We start from the raw sequence: 22,579 nt of genomic DNA on the forward strand, positions 1-22,579 counted from the left end.
GAACATGAGACACTCCAGTACTTCCAGCCTTTTATATGGTGCATTTTCACCAATGAAGTAATAGTTGGCTTTGCATCTCATTTGCATAACTGAACAACTTTCTTTGACTTGCCGTTTGCTTTTCTGATGTTCTCTGTTTAATAAAAGGAAAAAAATGCTGTTTTCTTTTCGCTTCATATATATTTTGAAATATCCCCTAATTTTTGTGAGCAGTAAACCGTGAGTTGATGCTTACCTGCTCAACTCTCACTAAATCCAATTAGAAAATAAAAGGTTATTTTGTCCCATAAATTTCACTTAAACAGTAAAAAAAAAAAAAGCATCAATATTCCAGAAGCACTTTGTGAGCTTATGTATACCTCAAAGCTCAGCAAACCTTTCACTGTTTAGCTTTGAAGAAAACCCAGTATCAGGGAATGGTACATACAGGTATACCTTGCCCTGGAAGTTTGGAAATGGACAGCTAAGAGGTCCTTGGGCTTCAGGTCAGCTTATAAAAGCACGTGTCACCTTCAAGATAGTTGAACTGTAGCATAGTGGATTTAGCCACAACAAAAATCAGTCTTCACTGGGCTGTGCATTTGCTACAGGACCCTTCGAGCTGCAGGACCAGCAGTCACCTGCTGATAACAGTGACTCTGCAAGCCAGCAGTCACTGTCACTACTGGGGGGGGGAGGGGGGAGGGGAGGTGGAAAAGGATGGAGATTGGCCAGGACCTACCAATTCTTTATTAAGAAATAGCCGCCTGACCCTGGGCTTGCCTGGTCAAGGCACATAGGGGAGTTGATGCTTCCAGCTCCTCCCCCCTTCTCTCTGTCTTTCTCTCCTCTCTCTCCCTCTGTCTCTCTCTCCTCTCTAAAAATGAATAAATAAAATAAAAAAAAAAATAACCGCCTGACCTGTGATGGCACAGTGGATAAAGCATCAACCTGGAACGCTGAGGTTGCTGGTTCAAGGCTCTGGGTTTACCTGGTTAAGGCACATATGGGAGTTCATGCTTCCTGTTCCTCCCCCCTTCATTTTCTCTCTCCCCTCTGCCCTGTCTCACTTCTCTCTAAAATGAATAAATAAAGTCTTAAGAAAAATTAAAAAAGAAATGCCCTGGCTGTGTAGCTCAGTTGGTTAGAGCACTGTCCCAAAGTACAGAGGTTGCGAGTTCGATCCGTGGTCAGGGCACATACAGGAGCAGATTGATGTCCTTGTGTCTCTCTCCCTTCCTTTCTCTCTTTCTAAAACAATACAATAAACATTTAAAAAAGAAAGTAACGGAAAAAATGAATGCTAATAAATATTTGTGAAAAAAATAAAAAAAGAAAGAGCCTGAGCTGGGGGAGTGGATAAAGCGTCGACCTGGAGGGCTGCGGTCGTCACTGGTCTGAAACCCTGGGCTTGCCTGGGCAAGGCACAGATGTGAAGCAACTACTACGAGTTGATACTTCCCACTCCCCCTTCTCTCTCTCCTCTCTCTCAAGTCAATAAATAAAATCGTTAAAGAAAAGAAATAGAACTTAGGGGATCTAAAATAACCTTGGAAAAAATAGTTCCAATTGCTAGATCAGTAAGGTTATTGACTAGATATACTATTAAGAAATATAGCCTGACCAGACGGTTGCGCAGTGGATAGAGTGTCAGACTGGGATGTGGCGGACCCTGGTTTGAGACCTCGAAGTCGCCACCATGAACGCGGGCTCATCGGGTTTGAGCAAGGCTCACCAGCTTGAGCCCAAGGTCACTGGCTCGAGCAAGGGGTCACTCGCTCTGCTGTAGCCCCTGGGTTAGGCACATATGAGAAATCAATCAATGGACAACTAAGGAACTGCAACGAAGAATTGATGTTTCTCATCTCTCTCCCTTCCTGTCTGTCTTCCCTCTCACTGACTCTCTGTCTCTGCCACACACAAAAAAAAAAAAAGAAAGAAAGAAATATAAAATGTGCCCTGGCCGGTTTATCAGTGGATAGAGCATCGCCCAGGCATATGGATTTCCCAGGTTTGATTCCTGATCAGGGCGCACAGGAGAAGTGACTATCTGCTTCTCTTCTCCTCCCTCTCTTCCTTCTCTCTCTTCTCCTCCCTCAGCCAGTGGTTCCAGTGTAGGCCTCAGGTGTGCGTTGAGAATAACTCCATTGGTCCCAGTGTCAGCCTCAGGTACTAAAACTAGCTCTGTTGAGCATTGGCTCCAGACAGGTTGCCAGGTGGATCTCTGGGAATCTCTGTTGGTCTCTCTCAGTGCATGCAGGAATCTGTGTCACTATCTCCCCTCCTCTTCTTAAAAAAAGAAATATAAAATGTCATTGCCTGCGTTTCCTTGCACAGAGCACTTTGAAAATAGTCACTCTGCCAGCTCAGGAAGATCAGGCTGAGAGCACTGCAGAACTAGCAGAGAGAATGCAGTACCACCCAGGAGGAGTGATGGTTAGGGATGGAAGTCTGTGGGAGGGGCGCTGCCTCAAGAAAAAAGTAACTGCAAGTGATGGAACAATTTTTAAAAAATATATTTTATTGGGTTTTTTAGAGAGGAGAGAGAAAGAAAGGAATGAAAGTGCAGGGGTGGAGGAGTTGGAAGCATCAGCTCTTGGGTCTGTGGCTGGACCAGGGAAGCCCTGGATGCTTTATCCACTGTGCCACCACAGCTCAGGCTGTTGGAACAATTTCTAAAAACTGAGGAGCTGCCCTGGCTGGTTGGCTCAGTGGTGGAGCGTCGGCCTGGCGTGCAGAAGTCCCGGGTTCGATTCCCGGCCAGGGCACACAGGAGAAGCTCCCATCTGCTTCTCCACCCTTACCCCTCTTCATTCTCTCTATCTCTTCCTTATCCTTCAGCAGCCAAGTCTCCAGTGGAGCAAAGTTGGCCCGGGCGCTGAGGATGGCTCCTTGGCCTCCGCCACAGGCACTAGAATGGCTCTGGTTGCAACAGGGCAATGGCCTAGATGGGCAGAGTATCACCCTCTGGTGGGCATTCCGGGTGGATCCCAGTCGGAAGCATGCTGGAGTCTGTCTCTCTGTCTCCCCGCTTCTCCAGAAAAATAGAGAAAAAAAGAAAAAGGAAAAATTGAGTAGCATCCCTGATACCAATCCCACCTATCTCCCTATACCAGCCCTCAGAAGGTAGGCAGCTGTGCTAACAAGGCTCATTTCACAGGGCTTTCTTTCCTTTTTTTATTGATTTTAGAGACAGGAAGAACAGGAACATCAATCCATACCTGTCTGTGCTTTGACTGGGATTGAACTGGCAACCTCTGCACTTCAAGATGATGCTCTAACCAACAGAGCCATCAGGCAGGGTTCACGGGGTTTTTTTGTTTTTGTGTGTTGTGTGTGTTTGTGACAGAGAGACAGAGAAGGGTACAGACAGACAGGAAGGGAGAGAGATGAGAAGCATCAATCCTTCGTTGTGGTACCTTAGTTGTTCATTGATTTCTCATATGTGCTTAGATAGTGGTGGGGGGTTGGGGGGTGGGGAGAGAGCTACAGCGGACTGAATGACCCCTTGCTCAAGGCAGCGACCTTGGGCTCAAGCTGGAGAGCCTTGCTCAAACCAGATGAGCCCACACTCAGCCAGTGTCCCCAGGGTCAAATCTGGGTCCTCCGATTCCCAGTCCAATGCTCTCTCCCGGTGGTAGTCAACCTGGTCCCTACCGCCCACTAGCGGGCATTCCAGCTTTCATGGTGGGTGGTAACGTAGCAACCAAAGTATAAATAAAACGATAGAATTAACTATATTAAGTTGTTTTATAAAGATTTATTCTGCCAAACTTAGCAAAAATCCAACATAAAGTACTTGGTAAGTAGTTGTTATTACATGCTTTAACTTGCTGTAACTCTACTTTATAAATTTTATAAAGTAAAGTTACTTCCCTACTTTATAAGTCACCATTACTGTGGTGGGCAGTTAGAAAATCTTACTACTAACACAGATACAAAAGTAGGTGGGTGGTAGGTATAAAAAGGTTGACTACCCCTGCTCTATCCACTGGGTCACTGCCTGGTCAGGCTATGGGGCTTTTTAAAAGACTGTATTGATTTTACATAGAGAGGAGTTGGAGGAGATTGAGAAGTATCAACTCTTAGTTGCTTCAGTTTAGTTGTTCACTGTTGCTTGTCCTATGTGCCTTGAAGGAGCACGGGGGACCTTAACATTCCTGGTCCATGCTCCATCCATCGCACCATCACAGGCCAGGCTCATGGCCTTTTTAACCTCAGGTATTGCCTTATTACTAACCTACATAGCTATTGTTAGTTTTAACACGGTTTTGTCATCAAAAGTGCAGAAACGATACCAAACAACACAAAAAGTTCCTTGACAAATGTGAGAGAAGTTGGATTCTTGGTTAAAAGAAATGGGGTTATTTCAGGTGCAGAGCCAATATTGGCGACTTTTTTTTTTTTTTCATTTTTCTGAAGCTGGAAACAGGGAGAGACAGTCAGACAGACTCCCGCATGCGCCCGACCGGGATCCACCCGGCACGCCCACCAGGGGCAACGCTCTGCCCCCCAGGGGGCGATGCTCTGCCCCTCCTGGGCGTCGCCATATTGCGGTCAGAGCCACTCTAGCGCCTGGGGCAGAGGCCACAGAGCCATCTCCAGCGCCCGGGCCATCTTTGCTCCAATGGAGCCTTGGCTGCGGGAGGGGAAGAGAGAGACAGAGAGGAAAGCGCGGCGGAGGGGTGGAGAAGCAAATGGGCGCTTCTCCTGTGTGCCCTGGCCGGGAATCGAACCCGGGTCCTCCGCACGCTAGGCCGACGCTCTACCGCTGAGCCAACCGGCCAGGGCTATTGGCGACTTTTAAGGTGGCGATCATTAGGTATAAGGACCGGTAACTATCATCCTTCACACTAATCGATCACCCTCAATAAGGCCCCTCGGGTCATCCCTTCAAGGTATCCGGTGCAGTTCAGTGGGAACCGCAACCGCAACCGTGGGTCCCTCCTCCTAGCACCGCTCATTAAAGGGACTGGGGCGGGGAGCCAGCTTGGGACCCAGGAGGACCGGCCCCGCCAGCCCGGTCCAGAACCAGAGGAGCGGTCTCGAGGGGGCGACAAGGGGCCGACCCACAGCTGGGAACACTGCGGAGTCCCGAAGACGAGAATCACTCCCGAGGGTCTACGACCTCTTGACCCCTCCCAAGGGCCCGATGAGAGGGACGAGGGAGCGAGGTGGCGGCAGGGAGAAGCCACGAGGTCCCCACCGGTCGCCCATCCGAACCTCAGCCTGGTGCGTTCCCGGGGGGGCTGAGGGGCCGTCCCTTCTCCGCTAGGCCTCCCGATTCCTCTGGCTCAGTTGTACGAGTTACATTAGCCAGTGCGAGAAAATTTAAAGGTCTTTTTTGTTTTTTTCCTCCTCTAATCACGTTTTGAAAACAAGCAATACATATCGCCCGAGGCCGCCAGGACCCTCAGCGGCCATCCCAAGTCCCCAGCCGTAGTCAGACCCCTAGGCCCCCAGCTGTGGTTAAACCCCCAGGCCCCCGGTCGTGGTCAGACCCCGTCCCCGCAAGGCCCCAGGGGGCCCAGCCCCCGCCCCCTCCAGGCCCCGGAACCCCGGACACGGTCAGGCCCCGCCCCTCCTGGCCCCAAACCACGCCCCCGTTAGCCCCCCCCTTCAGTGGTTTCGGCCCCGCCCCTCTGCGCCGGGGTCTTGTTTGGCTCAGGCTGCCTCCGGGTTCGTGCTCTGCCCAGAACCTTCTGGAGTTTTCTAGGCTCGAAGGTGGAGACTGACCGAGAACACGCCTCAAACAAACTGCCCCACGCAAAACACTGTAGCTCGGAGACTCATCATAGAACATCAAGCCTGGTAACAGCTCTACCGTTAATATCTAGAAGGCTCGGTGACCCCCGCGCCACCTGCCATTCCACACCCCGTTTCCTTCCCCTCGTTCCAACCCAGCAGTCCGTTTTGGGGGGGGCGGGGCTTGGGGGAAGCTGGAAGGGTGGGAGCTGGGGGCCCTGGTAGTGGTGGTGGTGGTCCCGCACCCCCGGTGGCGGCGGCGGCAGCGGCGGCGGCTGCAGGGGGGGAGACCTGGCTGGTCACGCAGCCCCATGGTGCCGCTGGGGGGCACATCTCTGATCATCACTTTTCACTCCCTTCGTTTGTGGCCCTTTTTAGAGAATGACACCATTGGGAGGATTCCAGCTGGGAAGTATGAGGGCTGTAGGTTGATCACTGGTTCTATAATTACCTGTGTGACTAAACCACGTCGCTGACCCGTTGCGCTCCTCTTTGAAAGTGACAAGGTTCGGCTGAATGTCCTCTACCTAGAAAACCTAAAGTGGTTTCTACCCTAAACCAAAGGGAATGCCATAGTGCTAGTAGTACCCAGCTTTGAAAGCCCCTCAGTACCAATGATGGAGAGGTCAGACGGGAGAGTACCGACCCCAACACAGGGGAGAAGGCAGCAAGTATGCAGTACTGTCACCGCCACTAAACCAAGGCCTTATAATCCCACCGATCCTGTGGCTGCCATCCTATGACAGTAGTTAATTCTACTTTAGAGATATAGTCTTGTATAGTTTAGTTAACATACAAGTATTCCATTATTGATTATTATATCAATATTTTCTTAGATTTTATTTATTCATTTTAGAGTTGGGGGGAGAGAGAGAGGGTGCTGGAGGAGCAGGAAGCATCAACTTGTAGGTGCTTCCCATGCGTGCCTTGACAGGGCATGCCCAGGGTTTCCAATTGGCCACCTCAGCATTCCAGGTGGACACTTCATCCACTGGGCCACCACAGGTCAGGCACAAGTGCGCCATTATTAAGGAAACAGCTTAAACGGGAACTATATTCTGGATGCAAACTCACTTCTTCCCTTACCCAGGTTCCTCCCACCCCCATGCTGCCTGAAATCCACAGAGTTCCCAAGTCATTGAAGCTTTTTCCACTTTTTGCATTAAAAATGCTTGGCTCTGCCTGACCAGGTGATGGCTCAGTGGATAGAGCATCAGACTGGGATGCTGAGGACCCAGGTTCGAGACCTTGAGGTCACCAGCTTGAGCACAGGCTCATCTGGTTTGAGCAAAGCTCACCAGCTTGGACCCAAGGTGGCTGGCTCAAGCAAGGGGTCACTCGCTCTGCTGTAGCCCCACGGTCAAGGCACATATGAGGAAGCAATCAATGAACAACTAAGGTGTCACAACGAAAAACTAATGATTGATGCTTCTCATCTCTCTGTTCTGTTCCTCTTTGTCTGTCCTTGTCTATCACTCTCTCTGTCTCTGTTTAAAATAAATAAATAAATAAATGCATGACCAAGCGGTGACGCAGTGGATAGAGCATCAGACTGGGATGCGGAAGGACCCAGGTTCGAGACCCTGAGGTTGCCAGCTTGAGCGCAGACTCATCTAGCTTGAACAAAAAAAAAAAAAAAAAAAAAAAAAAAGCTCACCAGCTTGGACCCAAGGTTGTTGGCTTGGGCAAAGGGTTATTCAGTCTGCTGCTGAAGCCCTGTGGTCAAGGCACATATGAGAAAGCAATCAATGAACAACCAAGGTGACACAACTATAAGTTGATGCTTCTCACCTCTCTCTCTTTCTCTCTCTCTCTCATTTAAAAAAAATAGCTTGCCTGTAGCTGGGGCCAGGTAGTCCAGTGGATAGAGCGTTGTCCTGGCGTGTGGATGTCCTGGGTTTGATTCCCGGTCAGAGCACACAGAAGAGCCCATCTGCTTCTCCACCACTGCCCCTCTTGCTTCTCTCTCTCTCTCTTTTCCGCTCCTGCAGCCATGGCTCCATTGGAGCGAGTTGGTCCTGGGCACTGAGGATGGCAACATGGCCTCAACCTCACGCGCTAAGAAGAGCTCAGTTGCTGAGCAACAGAGCAACACCCCAGAAGGGCAGAGAACATCACCCCTAGTGGGCTTGCCATGTGGAACCCAGTCAGGGTGCCTGCAGGAGTGTCTCTGCCTCCCCTCCTCTTACTGAATAAAAAAAGAAAAGGAAAAAGGGGCTATGCACTAAGCCTGACATGCTCCGGGGGGCGCCATGCCAGGCCTGACAAGCTTAATGACCAAAGGAACCCCACAAGATGGTGTGATCAGAAATTCCCAACTGGGCAGGTCATAGTGGGTAGTCATGTCTCAGCCGATAGCTTTCTTAGCAAATGCCAGTCTCCACCTTAAGTGAGCTCTGTCCACTGTTCTTATACATCTAAGCTGACATACCTTTGAAATGTCAGTGATTTTCTTTTCCTAGCCCTGGAAGTCGCAACCCCCCCCCCCCCCACACACACACACACACATCAGAGCACAAGGTTACTAGAGCATGAGACCAGAGAATCCCTCATTGTGATCTTGATTCCCATACCATCTCTATGTGCGGTAATGTTAACTATCCAGTACCCACCAATGTAAAACTATCTGTTTCTCCATTTTGCCTTTTTTTTTAATTTAAGGGGTAACATTGGTTAATAAAATGATATAGGTTTCAGGTATACTATTCTATAATACATTATATGTATATGGTATTGTGTGTTCACCACCCCAAGTTCCATTTTGCTTCTCCCTCACCCCATGCTTTGTCCTGTCTCCTTACTTTACCACCACTGGTTTCCATGCATCTTTTTTAGGTCGTCTCCTTTGATTCCTTTGATTCTCTTTTCCAAAGAGAGGATGGGGACAGAGACAGACTCCCGCATTCACCTCGACTGAGATCCACCCAGCTACCCTGTGTGGGGCCGATGCTCTGCCTGTGGGGTGGTCAGCAATGGGGGAAAATCACAAGAGGAACCCAGACCCGGGAACTTTAGCTGGGATCGCCCACACTCATATGCTGGAGGAAACTTCCCAGGAGTCCGTGGAAAGGGAGCAACTGTCAGCCAGTGAGATTTCACTACGTCATATTAGCTCAACCATCCTAAAAACCCTTTAAATATCTCCCACACGAATCACCCCATGTGACTTCCCTAGCCTCTGTCCCCGGGACCAGAGAACTTCGTTGGGCAGGATGCGCTATACTAAATAAAAGCTTTTACTATTCCACACTTTGTGGCTACGCTCCTTCCTTCTTCCTTGGTGGGGAAAATACCATCTAGGGCCATGCTCGCAACTGAGCTATTTTTAGCACCTGAGGTGGAGGATCCACAGTGCCATCCTCAGCGCCTGGGGCCGATATGCTGGAAGCAATCGAGCCATGGCTGCAGGCGAGGAAGAGAGAGAAGAGAGTAAGGGGCAGGAGTAGAGAAGCAGATGGCCACTTTTCCTGTGTGCCTTGACCAGGAATTGAACCCGGGACTCCTTTGATTCTAATATATCATATATGCTGCAAAACTGCTATTCTCCAGAGCATTTGCAATCTTACACCCCAACATATGTCATCAGTTTGGCTCATATAAACTCATAAAGACTTTCTGGGCCCTGGTCAGTTGGATCAGTGGTAGAGCATTGGTCCAGCATATGGAAATGCTGGGTTTGATTTCCGATCAGGGCCAGAGGCGGATTTAACGGTGGCTACACGGGGCATGCATCCTGGCCCTGACTTCTGAAGGGCCCCGACTTCTGAAGGGCCCCGCAAAACCCCAACTTTATACACTTTTCTAGTGACCCCAAGTTTGGTTTCATATGTGCGATTTTTTTTAAAAAAAATACTTTATTGATTTTACAGAGACAGGAGAGAAAGGGGAACATGGAATGGGAAGTATCAACTCATAGTTCCTTCATGTTAGTTGTTCATTGCTTGCTTGTTGTATGTGCCTTGACCAGGGAAGCTCAGGGTTTTGAACTGGCAACCTTAGCATTCCAGGCTGAAGGTTTATCCACTGCGCCACCACAGGCCAGGCTCATATGTGCAATTTTAACATTAACAGTACATAACATTTTTTATTTATTTAAAAATATGGGGCCCTGGCAGGTTGGCTCAGTGGTAGAGCGTTGGCCTGGCGTGCGGAAGTCCCGGGTTCGATTCCCGGCCAGGGCACACAAAGTCCTGGGTTCGATTCCCGGCCAGGGCACACAGGAGAAGCACCCATCTGCTTCTCCACCCCTCCCCCTCTCCTTCCTCTCTGTCTCTCTCTTCCCCTCCCGCAGCAAGGCTCCATTGGAGCAAAATGGCCCGGGCGCTGGGCATGGCTCCATGGTCTCTGCCTCAGGTGCTAGAATGGCTCTGGTCACAACAGAGCGACACCCTGGATGGGCAGAGCATCGCCCCCTGGTGGGCATGACGGGTGGATCCCAGTTGGGCGCATGGGGGATGCTGTCTGCCTCCCCATTTCCAACTTCAGAAAAATACAAAAAAAAAAAAAATACAGTTAACATCTATTTTTATTTTCCCTGTCTCTCTCTCTTTTTTAAAGGGGGGAGGGCAAATATTTTCTTTTATGCCAGGGCCTCAACTGACCTTAATCCGCCTCTGGTCAGGGCACAAAGGAGAAGTGACCCTCTGCCTCTCCATCCTTCCTCAACTCTCTCTCTCTTTTCTCTTCCCAGAGCCATGGCTTGATTGGTTCTGAGCGCACTGTCCATTGGCACTGAGGATGGCTCCATGGAGCCCCGGCATCAGGCACTAAAAACAGCTCAGTTGCGAGCCTGGTCCCAGATGGACAGAGCATCAGCCCCAGATGGGGATGGCCGGGTGGATCCCGGTCGGGGCACATGTGGGAGTCTGTCTATCTCCCCTCCTCTCTCTTGGAAAAATAAAATTTTTTAAATTGAAAAAACTGAAAACTTTCTGCTGGTGTGGACGTTTATTACATCACAAACTAAATCCCCAAATTAATAAAGTCCTAGTTCTGCAACATCCCTTGGGATTCTTTTTTTTTTTTTTAATTTTTTTTAAAAAATTTATTTTTTACAGAGAAAGGGATAGACAGGGACAGATAGACAGGAACGGAGAGAGATGAGAAGCATCAATCATCAGTTTTTCGTTGGGACTTCTTAGTTGTTCCTTGATTGCTTTCTCATATGTGCCTTGACATGGGCCCTTCTGCAGACTGAGTAACCCCTTGCTCGAGCCAGCAACCTTGGGTCCAAGCTGGAGAGTTTTTTGTTTGGTTGGTTTTTTGCTCAACCCAGATGGGCCCACACTCAAGCTGGCGACCTCGGGGTCTCGAACCTGGGTTCTTTCGCATCCCAGTCCGACGCTCCATCCACTGAGCCACCACCTGGTCAGGCTCCCTAGGGGTTCTTATAGTCACCTTACACACTTATTAAACCTATGATTAAGTTTCTGCTTTGGGTACCTCAGTGTAAAATGAAAGACTAAATCAGGGAGATCCTGTTCTTGTCAGGAAACGGAAAACAAATATAGGTGCTTAGGTTTCCAGACCAATCTAAAGAGACTTAACTCGAACAGTAGTTAAGCTGTAGTGTGTAGTTGACTGTCTGATTCATGAAGACCAGCATTCCTGGGGGATCTTTCTCTGCTACCCCAGAAGTATGGGAGTCAGATTTGAGCCACTATCACCATGTTTACTGGCCAGACAGTGGACACAGCAATGTCCTTTGCTTCCAGCCAACAGAGAAGCAGTCCAAATTGCACAGGTGGAGCCTGGCCTGTGGCCACGCAGTGGATCAAGCGTCCTGGAACGCTGAGGCCACCAGTTCAGACGCCTGGGCTTGCCTGATCCAGGCACATGTGGGGGCTGATTCCTCCTGCTCCTTCCCCCTTCTCTCTTCTCTCTCTCTCTTCCCTCTAAAATGAATAAAGTCTTTTAAAAAAATTTTAAAGTGCCCATGTGCACTGCAAGAAGGAGAGAAGAATCCAATGCTGTGGGTAGCTGCTGGTGGTCAGGAAGCGTGGAGGAGGGGATGGAGGTTAAAGGAGTCTATAAGTGTTTATTCACTGGGCGGCTAAAATGGAAGTTTGGGGAACTCCCAGCCAGATGGTATAAAGAAATAGAAAATTTCTAAAGTTTAACTGGTTTGATTAGATTAAGGAGGTGAAATAAAATGCTATACCTGCCCTGGCCTGCAAGCATGTGCTAATAACACCCAGGCTGGGAATTTGATCCCGGGCAGGGCACACATAAGAATCACACAATGAATGTATAAAAAAAGTGGAACAACAGTTCCATGTTTCTTTCTCTCCTTTCCTTTCTTTCTAAAATCAATTATAGCCTGACCTGTGGTGCTGCAGTGGATAGAACACCGACCTGGAATACTGAGGTCCCTGGTTTGACCCTGCAGCTTGCCTGGTCAAGGCACATACCAGAAGCAACTACTATGTGTTGCTCCCTTCCCCCATCTTCTCTCTCTCTCTCAAATCAATAAATAAAATAAAATAAAAAAATGAGAGGGAGGGAAGAAGGTGTGTGTGTGTGTTGGGAAGAGAGAGAGAGAGAGAGAGAGACCAATCTGATGTTTTTCCACTTATTTATGCATCATTGGTTGATTCTTGGTTGTGCCCTGACCGGGTGGAACCTGCCACCTTGGTGTACCAGGACAGTGCTCTAAGCGGCTGAGCTACCTGGCAGTGGGAAACCTATGTATTATTAACCAATGTAATCCCCCTACATTCAGCTTAAAAACCAAAGGTGGATATAGCACCAAGTCTTTTTCCTGCATTATTAACCCCTTATTTTTGCTTTAATGTCCCTCATATTTTTACTTCAAGCTCCTGAGAAGGGGTCTTGCCTGCCCAAAAGGATGAAGGAAAACGGTAAAAATTAAGTTACCAAGTGTGGTTGTATTTAAAACAGTCTGCAGGTAATGCGCAGTGAGTTGGAATGTAGATTAAAATAAGCAAGTGGGTGAATTATGTGTAATACAAATAAGCTGAAGTTTCAGATCAGCTGGAACTACAACTTGGTTCTCACCAACCCTTCCAACCTTACAGTGACTCTGGGGTTGTTTGCTTAAAACGGGCCACCTGCCAACCAGCAGTGCCATGAGGCTGTTAGAAAAGAACAATGTCTGGGCCCCTCCCTGGCTGACTCACCATTCCATCACATTTATTTTAAAGCAGTGGTGAGGGGACCTGACCCGCGGTGGCACAGTGGGTCAAAGGTGGACCTGGAACACTGAGGTTTGCCGGTCGAGGCAGATCGGGGAGGCAGCTACTATTCATGCTTCCCGCTTCTTCCCGCCGTCCCTCTCAAAGAAGTAGTTGCAAGTCCCGGGCGGTCCGATAGCTCGGCTAGTTGGAGCATCCGCCCAAATCGCAGAAGTTGCCAGTTGATTAGGGCACATACAGGGACAGTTCCACGTTCCTGTGTGTCTCTCTCTAGAGCTAAAATCAGTAAGTTTAAAAAATTAAAAAATAATAATAAATGGCGGGGATCCCAGGGGTTGCAGGAACAGGGCAGAATGCCACATTCGGGACCATGTGGTTAACCCTTTCCCTACTCCACCCGGAAGCATCGCGAAGGCCAAAAGGCCAAAAGGCCAAGGTTCACGGAAAACTGTTCTCTTCCTCACGCAGGAGCCACCCCGAGGCAAAGGGAGCGACTGGGAGCAGGCAGGGGCGCCCCGTCCCCCGGCTCCGTCCCTTCGTCCCCTCCCTGACCCCCCACCCAGCTCCTTCCTTCTTCCAGTTTAAGGACCGCCTGTCTACCTGATTGCTTTTCTTACTCAAAATTCAGATCCCTCCGCATCCCCATTCCTAGATAGTCCATGAGGGTTAAACAGGATGTCAAGAACCATAGTGCATGATCTCTTCACTGCTTCCCGTTTTAAAAAGAAGCCGGGAAACGCCACCGACAGCCAAAGGGATCCTCGGGCAGCCCGGGCGGCGGGGACCCTCGGCGAGCGGCCCCAACGAGCCGTGTCCGTCAGCGCCCAGGTCCAATCGGAGTCTCTTCGTCTCACACGCCCCACCCTCTTCAAGAAATTCAGGAAATTTCAACGTTAAATCAAATCAGTAGTTTCAGCCTCAGGACCCCTCATCGCCCCAGATCTACGTTGGAGCCAAGAGCTGCCCCTTCTGGGTCGATTTCCACTGGGTAGCTGGAGCCCGCGTCGCGGGGAACTGACACGGGGGGCGGGGCGTAGAGTCTAAACCCCGCCTTCCCGGCGGCCCTCCGCCCCTTCCGACTCCAGCCCCTCCCCGGGAGCCAAGAAAAGTCTGGAGAGTTCTGGGAGGGGCGGCACCCAGTGTGCTGATTGGTCTGAGAAAGCCTGGCGGGGAGGACGCACAGTGTTTCCCGGAGAACATTCCCGACCCGCCGCCTCGGCGAGCGCGGGGATTGGGCCAGCGGGGAAGAGGCGGGACTCGGTGAAGAAGATTAAATAAGGGCCGCCTCCGGTACCCACAACGGTCCAGCTTCTTGGACTGACGTTCTCCCTTCGTGTATGCGTATTGTTTGTGAACGCAACCTCCGCGCATCCGAGTTGCCGAGGAAAAACTTCTGCGGCCCCGGTGTTCCGTCTCCTGCTTTGGAAAAGACCGAGGTTCTCGTCGCGGACCCGGACCGCGGTTTTCAGAAAAGACCCGAACCTCTCAGCGCCCAGCGCGAGAACAAGGCAGCGGCATGGCTAAAGGCACGGCCATCGGCATCGACCTGGGCACCACCTACTCGTGCGTCGGGGTGTTCCAGCACGGCAAGGTGGAGATCATCGCCAACGACCAGGGCAACCGCACCACCCCCAGCTACGTGGCCTTCACCGACACGGAGCGGCTGATCGGGGACGCGGCCAAGAACCAGGTGGCGCTGAACCCGCAGAACACCGTGTTCGACGCCAAGCGGCTGATCGGCCGCAAGTTCGGCGACGCGGTGGTGCAGTCGGACATGAAGCACTGGCCTTTCCAGGTGATCAGCGACGCGGACAAGCCCAAGGTGCAGGTGAGCTACAAGGGGGAGACCAAGGCGTTCTACCCCGAGGAGATCTCGTCCATGGTGTTGACCAAGATGAAGGAGATCGCCGAGGCGTACCTGGGCTACCCGGTGACCAACGCGGTGATCACCGTGCCGGCCTACTTCAACGACTCGCAGCGCCAGGCCACCAAGGACGCGGGGGTGATCGCGGGGCTGAACGTGCTGAGGATCATCAACGAGCCGACGGCGGCCGCCATCGCCTACGGGCTGGACAGGACGGGCAAGGGGGAGCGCAACGTGCTCATCTTCGACCTGGGCGGGGGCACGTTCGACGTGTCCATCCTGACGATCGACGACGGCATCTTCGAGGTGAAGGCCACGGCCGGGGACACGCACCTGGGAGGGGAGGACTTTGACAACCGGCTGGTGAGCCACTTCGTGGAGGAGTTCAAGAGGAAGCACAAGAAGGACATCAGCCAGAACAAGCGAGCCGTGCGGCGGCTGCGCACGGCCTGCGAGAGGGCCAAGAGGACCCTGTCGTCCAGCACGCAGGCCAGCCTGGAGATCGACTCCCTGTTCGAGGGCATCGACTTCTACACGTCCATCACGCGGGCGCGCTTCGAGGAGCTGTGCTCCGACCTGTTCCGGGGCACCCTGGAGCCCGTGGAGAAGGCCCTGCGCGACGCCAAGCTGGACAAGGCGCAGATCCACGACCTGGTGCTGGTGGGCGGCTCCACGCGCATCCCCAAGGTGCAGAAGCTGCTGCAGGACTTCTTCAACGGGCGCGAACTCAACAAGAGCATCAACCCGGACGAGGCGGTGGCGTACGGGGCGGCGGTGCAGGCGGCCATCCTGATGGGGGACAAGTCCGAGAACGTGCAGGACCTGCTGCTGCTGGACGTGGCTCCCCTGTCGCTGGGTCTGGAGACGGCCGGGGGCGTGATGACGGCCCTGATCAAGCGCAACTCCACCATCCCCACGAAGCAGACGCAGATCTTCACCACCTACTCGGACAACCAGCCCGGGGTGCTGATCCAGGTGTACGAGGGCGAGAGGGCCATGACCAAGGACAACAACCTGCTGGGGCGCTTCGAGCTGAGTGGCATCCCGCCGGCGCCCAGGGGCGTGCCCCAGATCGAGGTGACCTTTGACATCGACGCCAACGGCATCCTGAACGTCACGGCCTTGGACAAGAGCACGGGCAAGGCCAACAAGATCACCATCACCAACGACAAGGGCCGCCTGAGCAAGGAGGAGATCGAGCGCATGGTGCAGGAGGCGGAGCGCTACAAAGCGGAGGACGAGGTGCAGCGCGAGCGGGTGGCGGCCAAGAACGCGCTGGAGTCGTACGCCTTCAACATGAAGAGCGCGGTGGAGGACGAGGGGCTGCGGGGCAAGATCAGCGAGGCGGACAAGAAGCGGGTGCTGGACAAGTGCCAGGAGGTGATTTCCTGGCTGGACGCCAACACGCTGGCGGAGAAGGAGGAGTTTGAGCACAAGAGGAAGGAGCTGGAGCAGGTGTGTAACCCCGTCATCAGCGGCCTGTACCAGGGTGCGGGCGGGCCCGGGGCGGGTGGCTTCGGGGCGCAGGCCCCGAAGGGAGGCTCCGGCCCCACCATTGAGGAGGTGGATTAGGAAGTCCTTACTTATTTTTTCGTATTTGTTTTTGAGACGGAAGGCACCCAAAGACCTTTGTATTGCTTAAAAAAATTTTTTTTTACTTTCAGCTCTCTGCTGTTTTTCAGTTTAAAGTTTGTAGCCTAATTAGCTTGCTTATCTTTATTTTTCTTGTTGCATAACAATTATGTTCTGTAGTTTAGAGTATTGTCTCGTTATTTTTCTTAAATGAGGTACACTACCACTTTTTTTTTTTTAAACACACCAAAAGTTATGGCATTTTTTTTACTTTTCATAATTTGTGTATTATGAGTGAAAAATAAAGTAAAATGTTAAGAATGTGTGTCTGTTTCTATTCGGGAGGGCTAGTGGACTCTTCTGAAACGTCTGAATTCCATCTGTGGCTTGAAAGGGGCAGTACTTCTAAAGGCAGGTGCAATTGTTAGCAGCCTTGACTACGGCTGCTTTTGTTGGGAGGATTTCTAGGTGATAAAATACATCCGTGGTAGCAAACAAAATTCTAGGTGACGGAGCACTTTGATTGGGGTGGGGCCTGTGGTAGTTTTCACTTGTCTCAGTAGGGACAGAGGCAGCAGACGGGGTTTGGGCAGGAGAGGCTGCTGTGGTTTAAAGGCCACGTTGAGGGGTTTCTGTGTGCTTCTTCCCGGACGGTTAAGTGTGCACAGCACCTCAGCACCCACTTCTGGCCCGTGAGCCATCCGTTCTTCTGTTGAGGTTACAGTTAGGAGCTGAGAAAACAGAAACGAGCTGCAGATTCGTACTCCGGCTCTGTAAATCCCACTTGGCAATCAAGTGCAATTATTTATCCTCTTGGTTTTGGTTGCTTTATTTTGTCCAAATGGCCTTATTTCCAAAATTTTAAGATCATTTTGAATAGAACTGTGCTATATACGATGACACTTTCAGGCATGGTCACCCTAGCTGCTGCTGTTATTCAAGTGAGAGTCTGGAGTGAGATGCCCCAAGTTTGGAGGCGTGGTAAGAAAGGGGTGGGATGCGCAGGGGACCAGTTTTCTTTGAACCACTCCAGTAACCCCCAGTAATCCTCATCCTAACATCCCGTTCACATCAGATATTCCAAAGCTGTTTTCTATAGGTGAGCGTGTGGAGGTGGGGACCTCAACTATACTGTTCACAAACGTTAGGGCATGTTTCACAATGAATATGAAGCTATAAATTATCCCCTAGTGTTTGTGAGCCGTGGACACCCAGGGCACAATTAGCATAAGTGGTGGTTTCGGGGTCAGTCTGTTTCCAAACTGCTTGAGCACGGTGGGCTTTGGGTTGTTCATGCCTCGTTCTAAGTAGTGCTTTTACCCCAGTGTTTATTGGTACCCTCTTTGTCCTTTTTATAGATAGTCTCAAAAGAATAGCAGTTTAAAGTAATAGCAAATTTAATATACAGAAAGGAGATAAAAACTTCAGTTTAGAGCTGGGGTGTAAGGGAAGTTGGCTTTCCTCCCACAAAGCCCTTCACCTGGGGTTCTTCCTGGCTCACAGTTAATGTCCGGAACATTTCCTCTGGCCTGAGAGAATTCCAGCCCCCTCCCTGCCAGAAACAGTCTGGAGATACTCCAAAATCTAAGAAATTTAAATCCGATGTTATATCTTTCAATACATTACCCTCTGTGGAATCAAGCAGTTTAGGAATGACAACAGACAGGAAGCCCTCCTCAAAGGCTTGTAAAGGAAAAGGACTAGGGTAAGAGTTCTTTGGTTACTGGGCCATTTACAGGCCTGTGTTATTCTATTCACAAGACCATAATGAGATGAACCGTAATGAGATCTATAATTATAGACTACACTGAATGCAGTATAGGGAATACATCCTTTTGTTTCAAGCCATTCGAATTATGATTTTTCAACCTCGTGGCATTATTAAAATTATTTGGGAAGGCTAGCTAGAAAAGTAATACAGATTCCAGGCTTCCCTTGTGCCAATTCAGAATCTCTGGGAGTGGCTGAGTTTCCCTGAGACTGAAGTGGAGGAGACACTGCACCTCAGGCTGCTCCGGATTGTATTTTTGGAGGGACAGGTGGGGAGGGAGCAGGTAGGTATCTGTGCTTCCAGGAGCCGGAGCTGTTGGTAAGGGGCTCGTTGCTGTAAGTGGAGCCTGAAGGCTGGAAAGGCATTAAAGGACTGACCCACTGGCAGCGGCAGCCTCAGCAGGAACAACGATAAGAGCTTAGGGAGAGGATAGAAACACCATCTCCAGCAGCAGCAGCAGTATAACAGCAGGAAAGAGAATTCCTGAGTCTGGGCCAATTAAGTTCATGACTCCCTTCTTGGAGAAGTGGTGAGTTAGGAAGCAACCTCAGAATATGTCATTGTATCTCTGTACACATAACACATCCTGAAACTTGGAGCAAATTCACTTTGCAACAACAGCCACAGGTGGAAGCCACAGGAGAATTGTTTCAAATAAGTGAGTGCTGTCCTGTGGTGGCGCAGTGGATAAAGCATCGATCTAGAATGCTGAGGTTGTCATGTCATTTCCAGGCCCCAGGCTTTCTGGTTAAGGCATTTATGTGAGTTGATGCTTCTGCTCCTCCCTCCCACCCTTCTGTCTCTTTCTTCTCTCTAAAATGAATACATTAAAAAAAATGAAGAAATGCTAACATAAAAAATAATAACCACAGGATTCTTGGAAGAATTTTTATTTTTTCAGAGGGAGGCTGGCCCTGTCCGGTTGGCTCAGTTGTAGGGTGTCACCTGGCATATGGATGTCCTGGGTTCAATTCCTTGTCAGGGCACACAGGAGAGGTGACCATCTGCTTCTCCACCCTTCCCCTCTCCATTCTCTATCTTCCCCTCCTGCAGCCATGGTTCAATTGGAGCGAGTTTATCCTGGTTACCAAGGATGGCTCCATGGCCTCTGCCTCAAGCACCAAGAAGAGCTAGGTTGCTGAGCAACAGGCAACGCCCCAGATGGGCTGAGCATGGCCCCTGTTGGGCTTGCTGAGTGGATCCTGGTCCATCCAGCACATGCCAGAGTCTGTCTCTGCCTCCCTGCCTCTAACTGAATAAAAATAAAAAGAGAGGGAGACAGAGGCAAACAGGGAGAGAGATGAGAAGCATCAAATCTTTCTTTTTTAAGTGAGAGGAGGGGAGATACACTCCACGTGGCAAACACCATTCCCCCTCCCCACCCCGGGTCTGGGGGGATGCTAGAATCAACTGAGCTGTTTTTAGTAGTGGATACTGAGGTGACTCTGGGACCAACCCATCCTCAGCTCCCGGGCCCTAGCTTGATTGAACCAATCCATCCAAGCCACTGGCTACGGGAGGGGAAGAGGGAGAGAAGGGGGAGTGGGAGAAAGAAAGAGGCCGATGGGTACCTCTCTTGTGTGCCCTGATGGGAACTGAACCCAGGAAGTCCATACACTGGACTGATGCTCTATCCACTGCGACAACTTGCCAGAGCTGAGCATCAACTCTTAGTTGCTTGTGGCACTTTCTTTGCTCGTTGACTGCTTTCTCATAAGTGCCTTGACTGGGGGCTCCAGCTGAGCCAGTGATCTCTTGCTCAAGCTTGCGACCTTGGGTTTCAAGCCAGCGACCACTGGGCTCAAGCCAGCGACCGTGGGATCATGTCTATGATTCTGCACTCAAGCCAGAGACCTTCCCAGGTCAAGGCACATAGGAGAAGCAACTACTCACAAAAATCAGGGGACCAGGGAACAGGAGACACTCCAGTACTTTCAGCCTTTTGTATGGTGCATTTTCACCAATGAAGTAATAGTTGGCTTTGCATCTCATTTGCATAATTGAACAACTTTCTTTGACTTGCTCTTTGCTTTACTGAAGTAATTGTTTAATAAAAGAAGAAACAAATGGTATTTTTTATTGCTTTATATTCATTTTGAAATGTCCTCTAATTTTTGTGAGCAGTAAACCATGACTTGATGCTTCCCGTTCCACTCCTCCTCTCCCCTCCCTGCTCCTCACCTCTCTCTAAATTCAATTAGGAAAAAAAAAAGGTTATTTTGTCCCATGAGTTTCCCTTAAACAGTAAGAAAAAAAGGCATCAATAATCCAGAAAAGCACTTTGTGAGCTTAGGTATACTCAAAGCTCAGCAAACCTTTCACTGTTTACCTTTGAAAAAAATCCAGTATCAGGGAATGGTACATATACCAGGGAATGGACAGGTATACCTTGCCCTGGAAGTTTGGAAATGGGCAGCTAAGAGGTCCTTGGGCTTTAGGCCAGCCTATAAAAGCACGTTCACCTTCAAGATAGTTGAACTGCCTGACCTGTGGTGGCGCAGTGGATAAAGCCTTGACCTGGAATACTGAGGTCCCCGGTTTGAAACCCTGGGCTTGCCTGGTCAAGGCACATATGAGAGTTGATGCTTCCTGCTCCTCCCCCTCTTCTCTCTCTCTCTCTCTTTGAAATGAAAAAATAAAAATAATTTTAAAAAAAGATAATTGAACTGTATTAGCCACAACAAAAATCAGTCTTGCCTGACCAGGCGGTGGCGCAGTGGATAGAGCATCGGACTGGGATTCGGAAGGACCCAGGTTCGAGACCCCGAGGTCGCCAGCTTGAGCCTGGGTTCATCTGGTTTGAGCAAGGCTCACCAGCTTGGACCCAAGGTCGCTGGCTCCAGCAAGGGGTTACTCGGTCTGCTGAAGGCCCGCGGTCAAGGCATATGTGCGAAAGCAATCAATGAACAACTAAGGTGTTGCAACGCGCAATGAAAAACTAATGATTGATGCTTCTCATCTCTCTCCATTCCTGTCTGTCTGTCCCTGTCTATCCTTCTCTCTGACTCACTCTCTGTCTCTGTAAAAAATAAAATAAAATAAAAATTTTAAAAATCAGTCTTCACTGGGATATGCATTTGCTACAGGACCCTTAGAGCTGCAGGACCAGCAGTCACCTGCTGATAACAGTGACTCTGCAAGCCAGCAGTCACTGTCACTACTGGGGGTGAGGAGGGAGGGGAGGTGGAAAAGGATAGAGATTGGCCAGGACCTACCAATTCTTTTTTTTTTTTTTTTTTTTTTTTGCATTTTTCTGAAGCTGGAAACAGGGAGAGACAGACAGACTCCCGCATGTGCCCGACCGGGATCCACCCGGCACGCCCACCAGGGGGCGACGCTCTGCCCATCCTGGGCGCCGCCATGTTGCGACCAGAGCCACTGCAGCGCCTGAGGCAGAGGCCATAGAGCCATCCCCAGTGCCCGGGCCATCTTTGCTCCAATGGAGTCTTGGCTGCAGGAGGGGAAGAGAGAGACAGAGAGGAAGGAGAGGGGGAGGGGTGGAGAAGCAAATGGGCGCTTCTCCTGTGTGCCCTGGCCGGGAATCGAACCTGGGTCCTCCGCACGCTAGGCCAACACTCTACTGCTGAGCCAACCGGCCAGGGCCACCTACCAATTCTTTATTAAGAAATAGCTGCCTGACCTGTGATGGCACAGTGGATAAAGCATCAACCTGGAACGCTGAGGTTGCTGGTTCAAGGCCCTGGGTTTGCCTGGTTAAGGCACATATGGGAGTTTATGCTTCCTGTTCCTCCCCCCTTCATTTTCTCTCTCCCCTCTGCCCTGTCTCACTTCTCTCTAAAATGAATAAATAAAGTCTTAAGAAAAATAAAAAAGAAATGCCCTGGCTGTATAGCTCAGTTGGTTAGAGCACTGTCCCAAAGCACAGAGGTTGCGGGTTCGATCCCTGGTCAGGGCACATACAGGAGCAGATTGATGTCCTTGTGTCTCTCTCCCTTCCTTTCTCTCTTTCTAAAACAATACAATAAACATTTAAAAAAGAAAGTAACGGAAAAAATGAATGCTAATAAATATTTGTGAAAAAAGAAAAGAAAGAGCCTGAGCTGAGGCAGTGGGTAAAGCGTCGACCTGGAGGGCTGCGGTCGTCACTGGTCTGAAACCCTAGGCTCGCCTGGGGGTGACGTGAAGCAACTACTATGAGTTGATACTTCCCACTCCCCTTTCTCTCTCTCCTCTCTCTCAAGTCAATAAATAAAATTGTTAAAGAAAGAAAATAAATAAGCCCTGGCTGGTTGGCTCAGTGGTAGAGCATTGGCCTGGTGTGCAGGAGGCCCGGGTTCGATTCCTGGCCAGGGCACACAGGAGACGCGCCCATCTGCTCCACCCCTCCCCCTCTCCTTCCTCTCTGTCTCTCTCTTCCCCTCCCGCAGCCAAGGCTCCATTGGAGCAAAGTTGGCCTGGGCGCTGAGGACGGCTCCATGGCCTCTGCCTCAGGCACTAGAATGGCTCTGGATGCAACAGAGCGACGCCCCAGAT

At 50.4% G+C, this 22,579-nt stretch overlaps 1 protein-coding gene across 1 annotated transcript; it reads left to right on the forward strand.

Annotated features, from left to right (window-relative positions):
* The first annotated feature begins 14,166 nt into the window (after positions 1 to 14,166).
* On the forward strand, positions 14,167 to 16,635 carry LOC136387759 (heat shock 70 kDa protein 1A-like). Its single transcript, XM_066359771.1, has one exon. It carries the CDS (start codon positions 14,395 to 14,397, stop codon positions 16,312 to 16,314), a length of 1,920 nt encoding a protein of 639 aa, XP_066215868.1. The 5' UTR covers positions 14,167 to 14,394; the 3' UTR covers positions 16,315 to 16,635.
* Positions 16,636 to 22,579: the final 5,944 nt, after the last annotated feature.

The sequence above is a fragment of the Saccopteryx leptura genome, chromosome 1 (assembly GCF_036850995.1).
Source record: "Saccopteryx leptura isolate mSacLep1 chromosome 1, mSacLep1_pri_phased_curated, whole genome shotgun sequence".
In the NCBI taxonomy this organism is placed as follows: Eukaryota; Metazoa; Chordata; class Mammalia; order Chiroptera; family Emballonuridae; genus Saccopteryx; species Saccopteryx leptura.

Excerpts from the sequence above, each read along its gene's own strand:
- LOC136387759 (XM_066359771.1), top strand. The coding sequence starts at position 14,395 with ATGGCTAAAGGCACGGCCATCGGCATCGACCTGGGCACCACCTACTCG.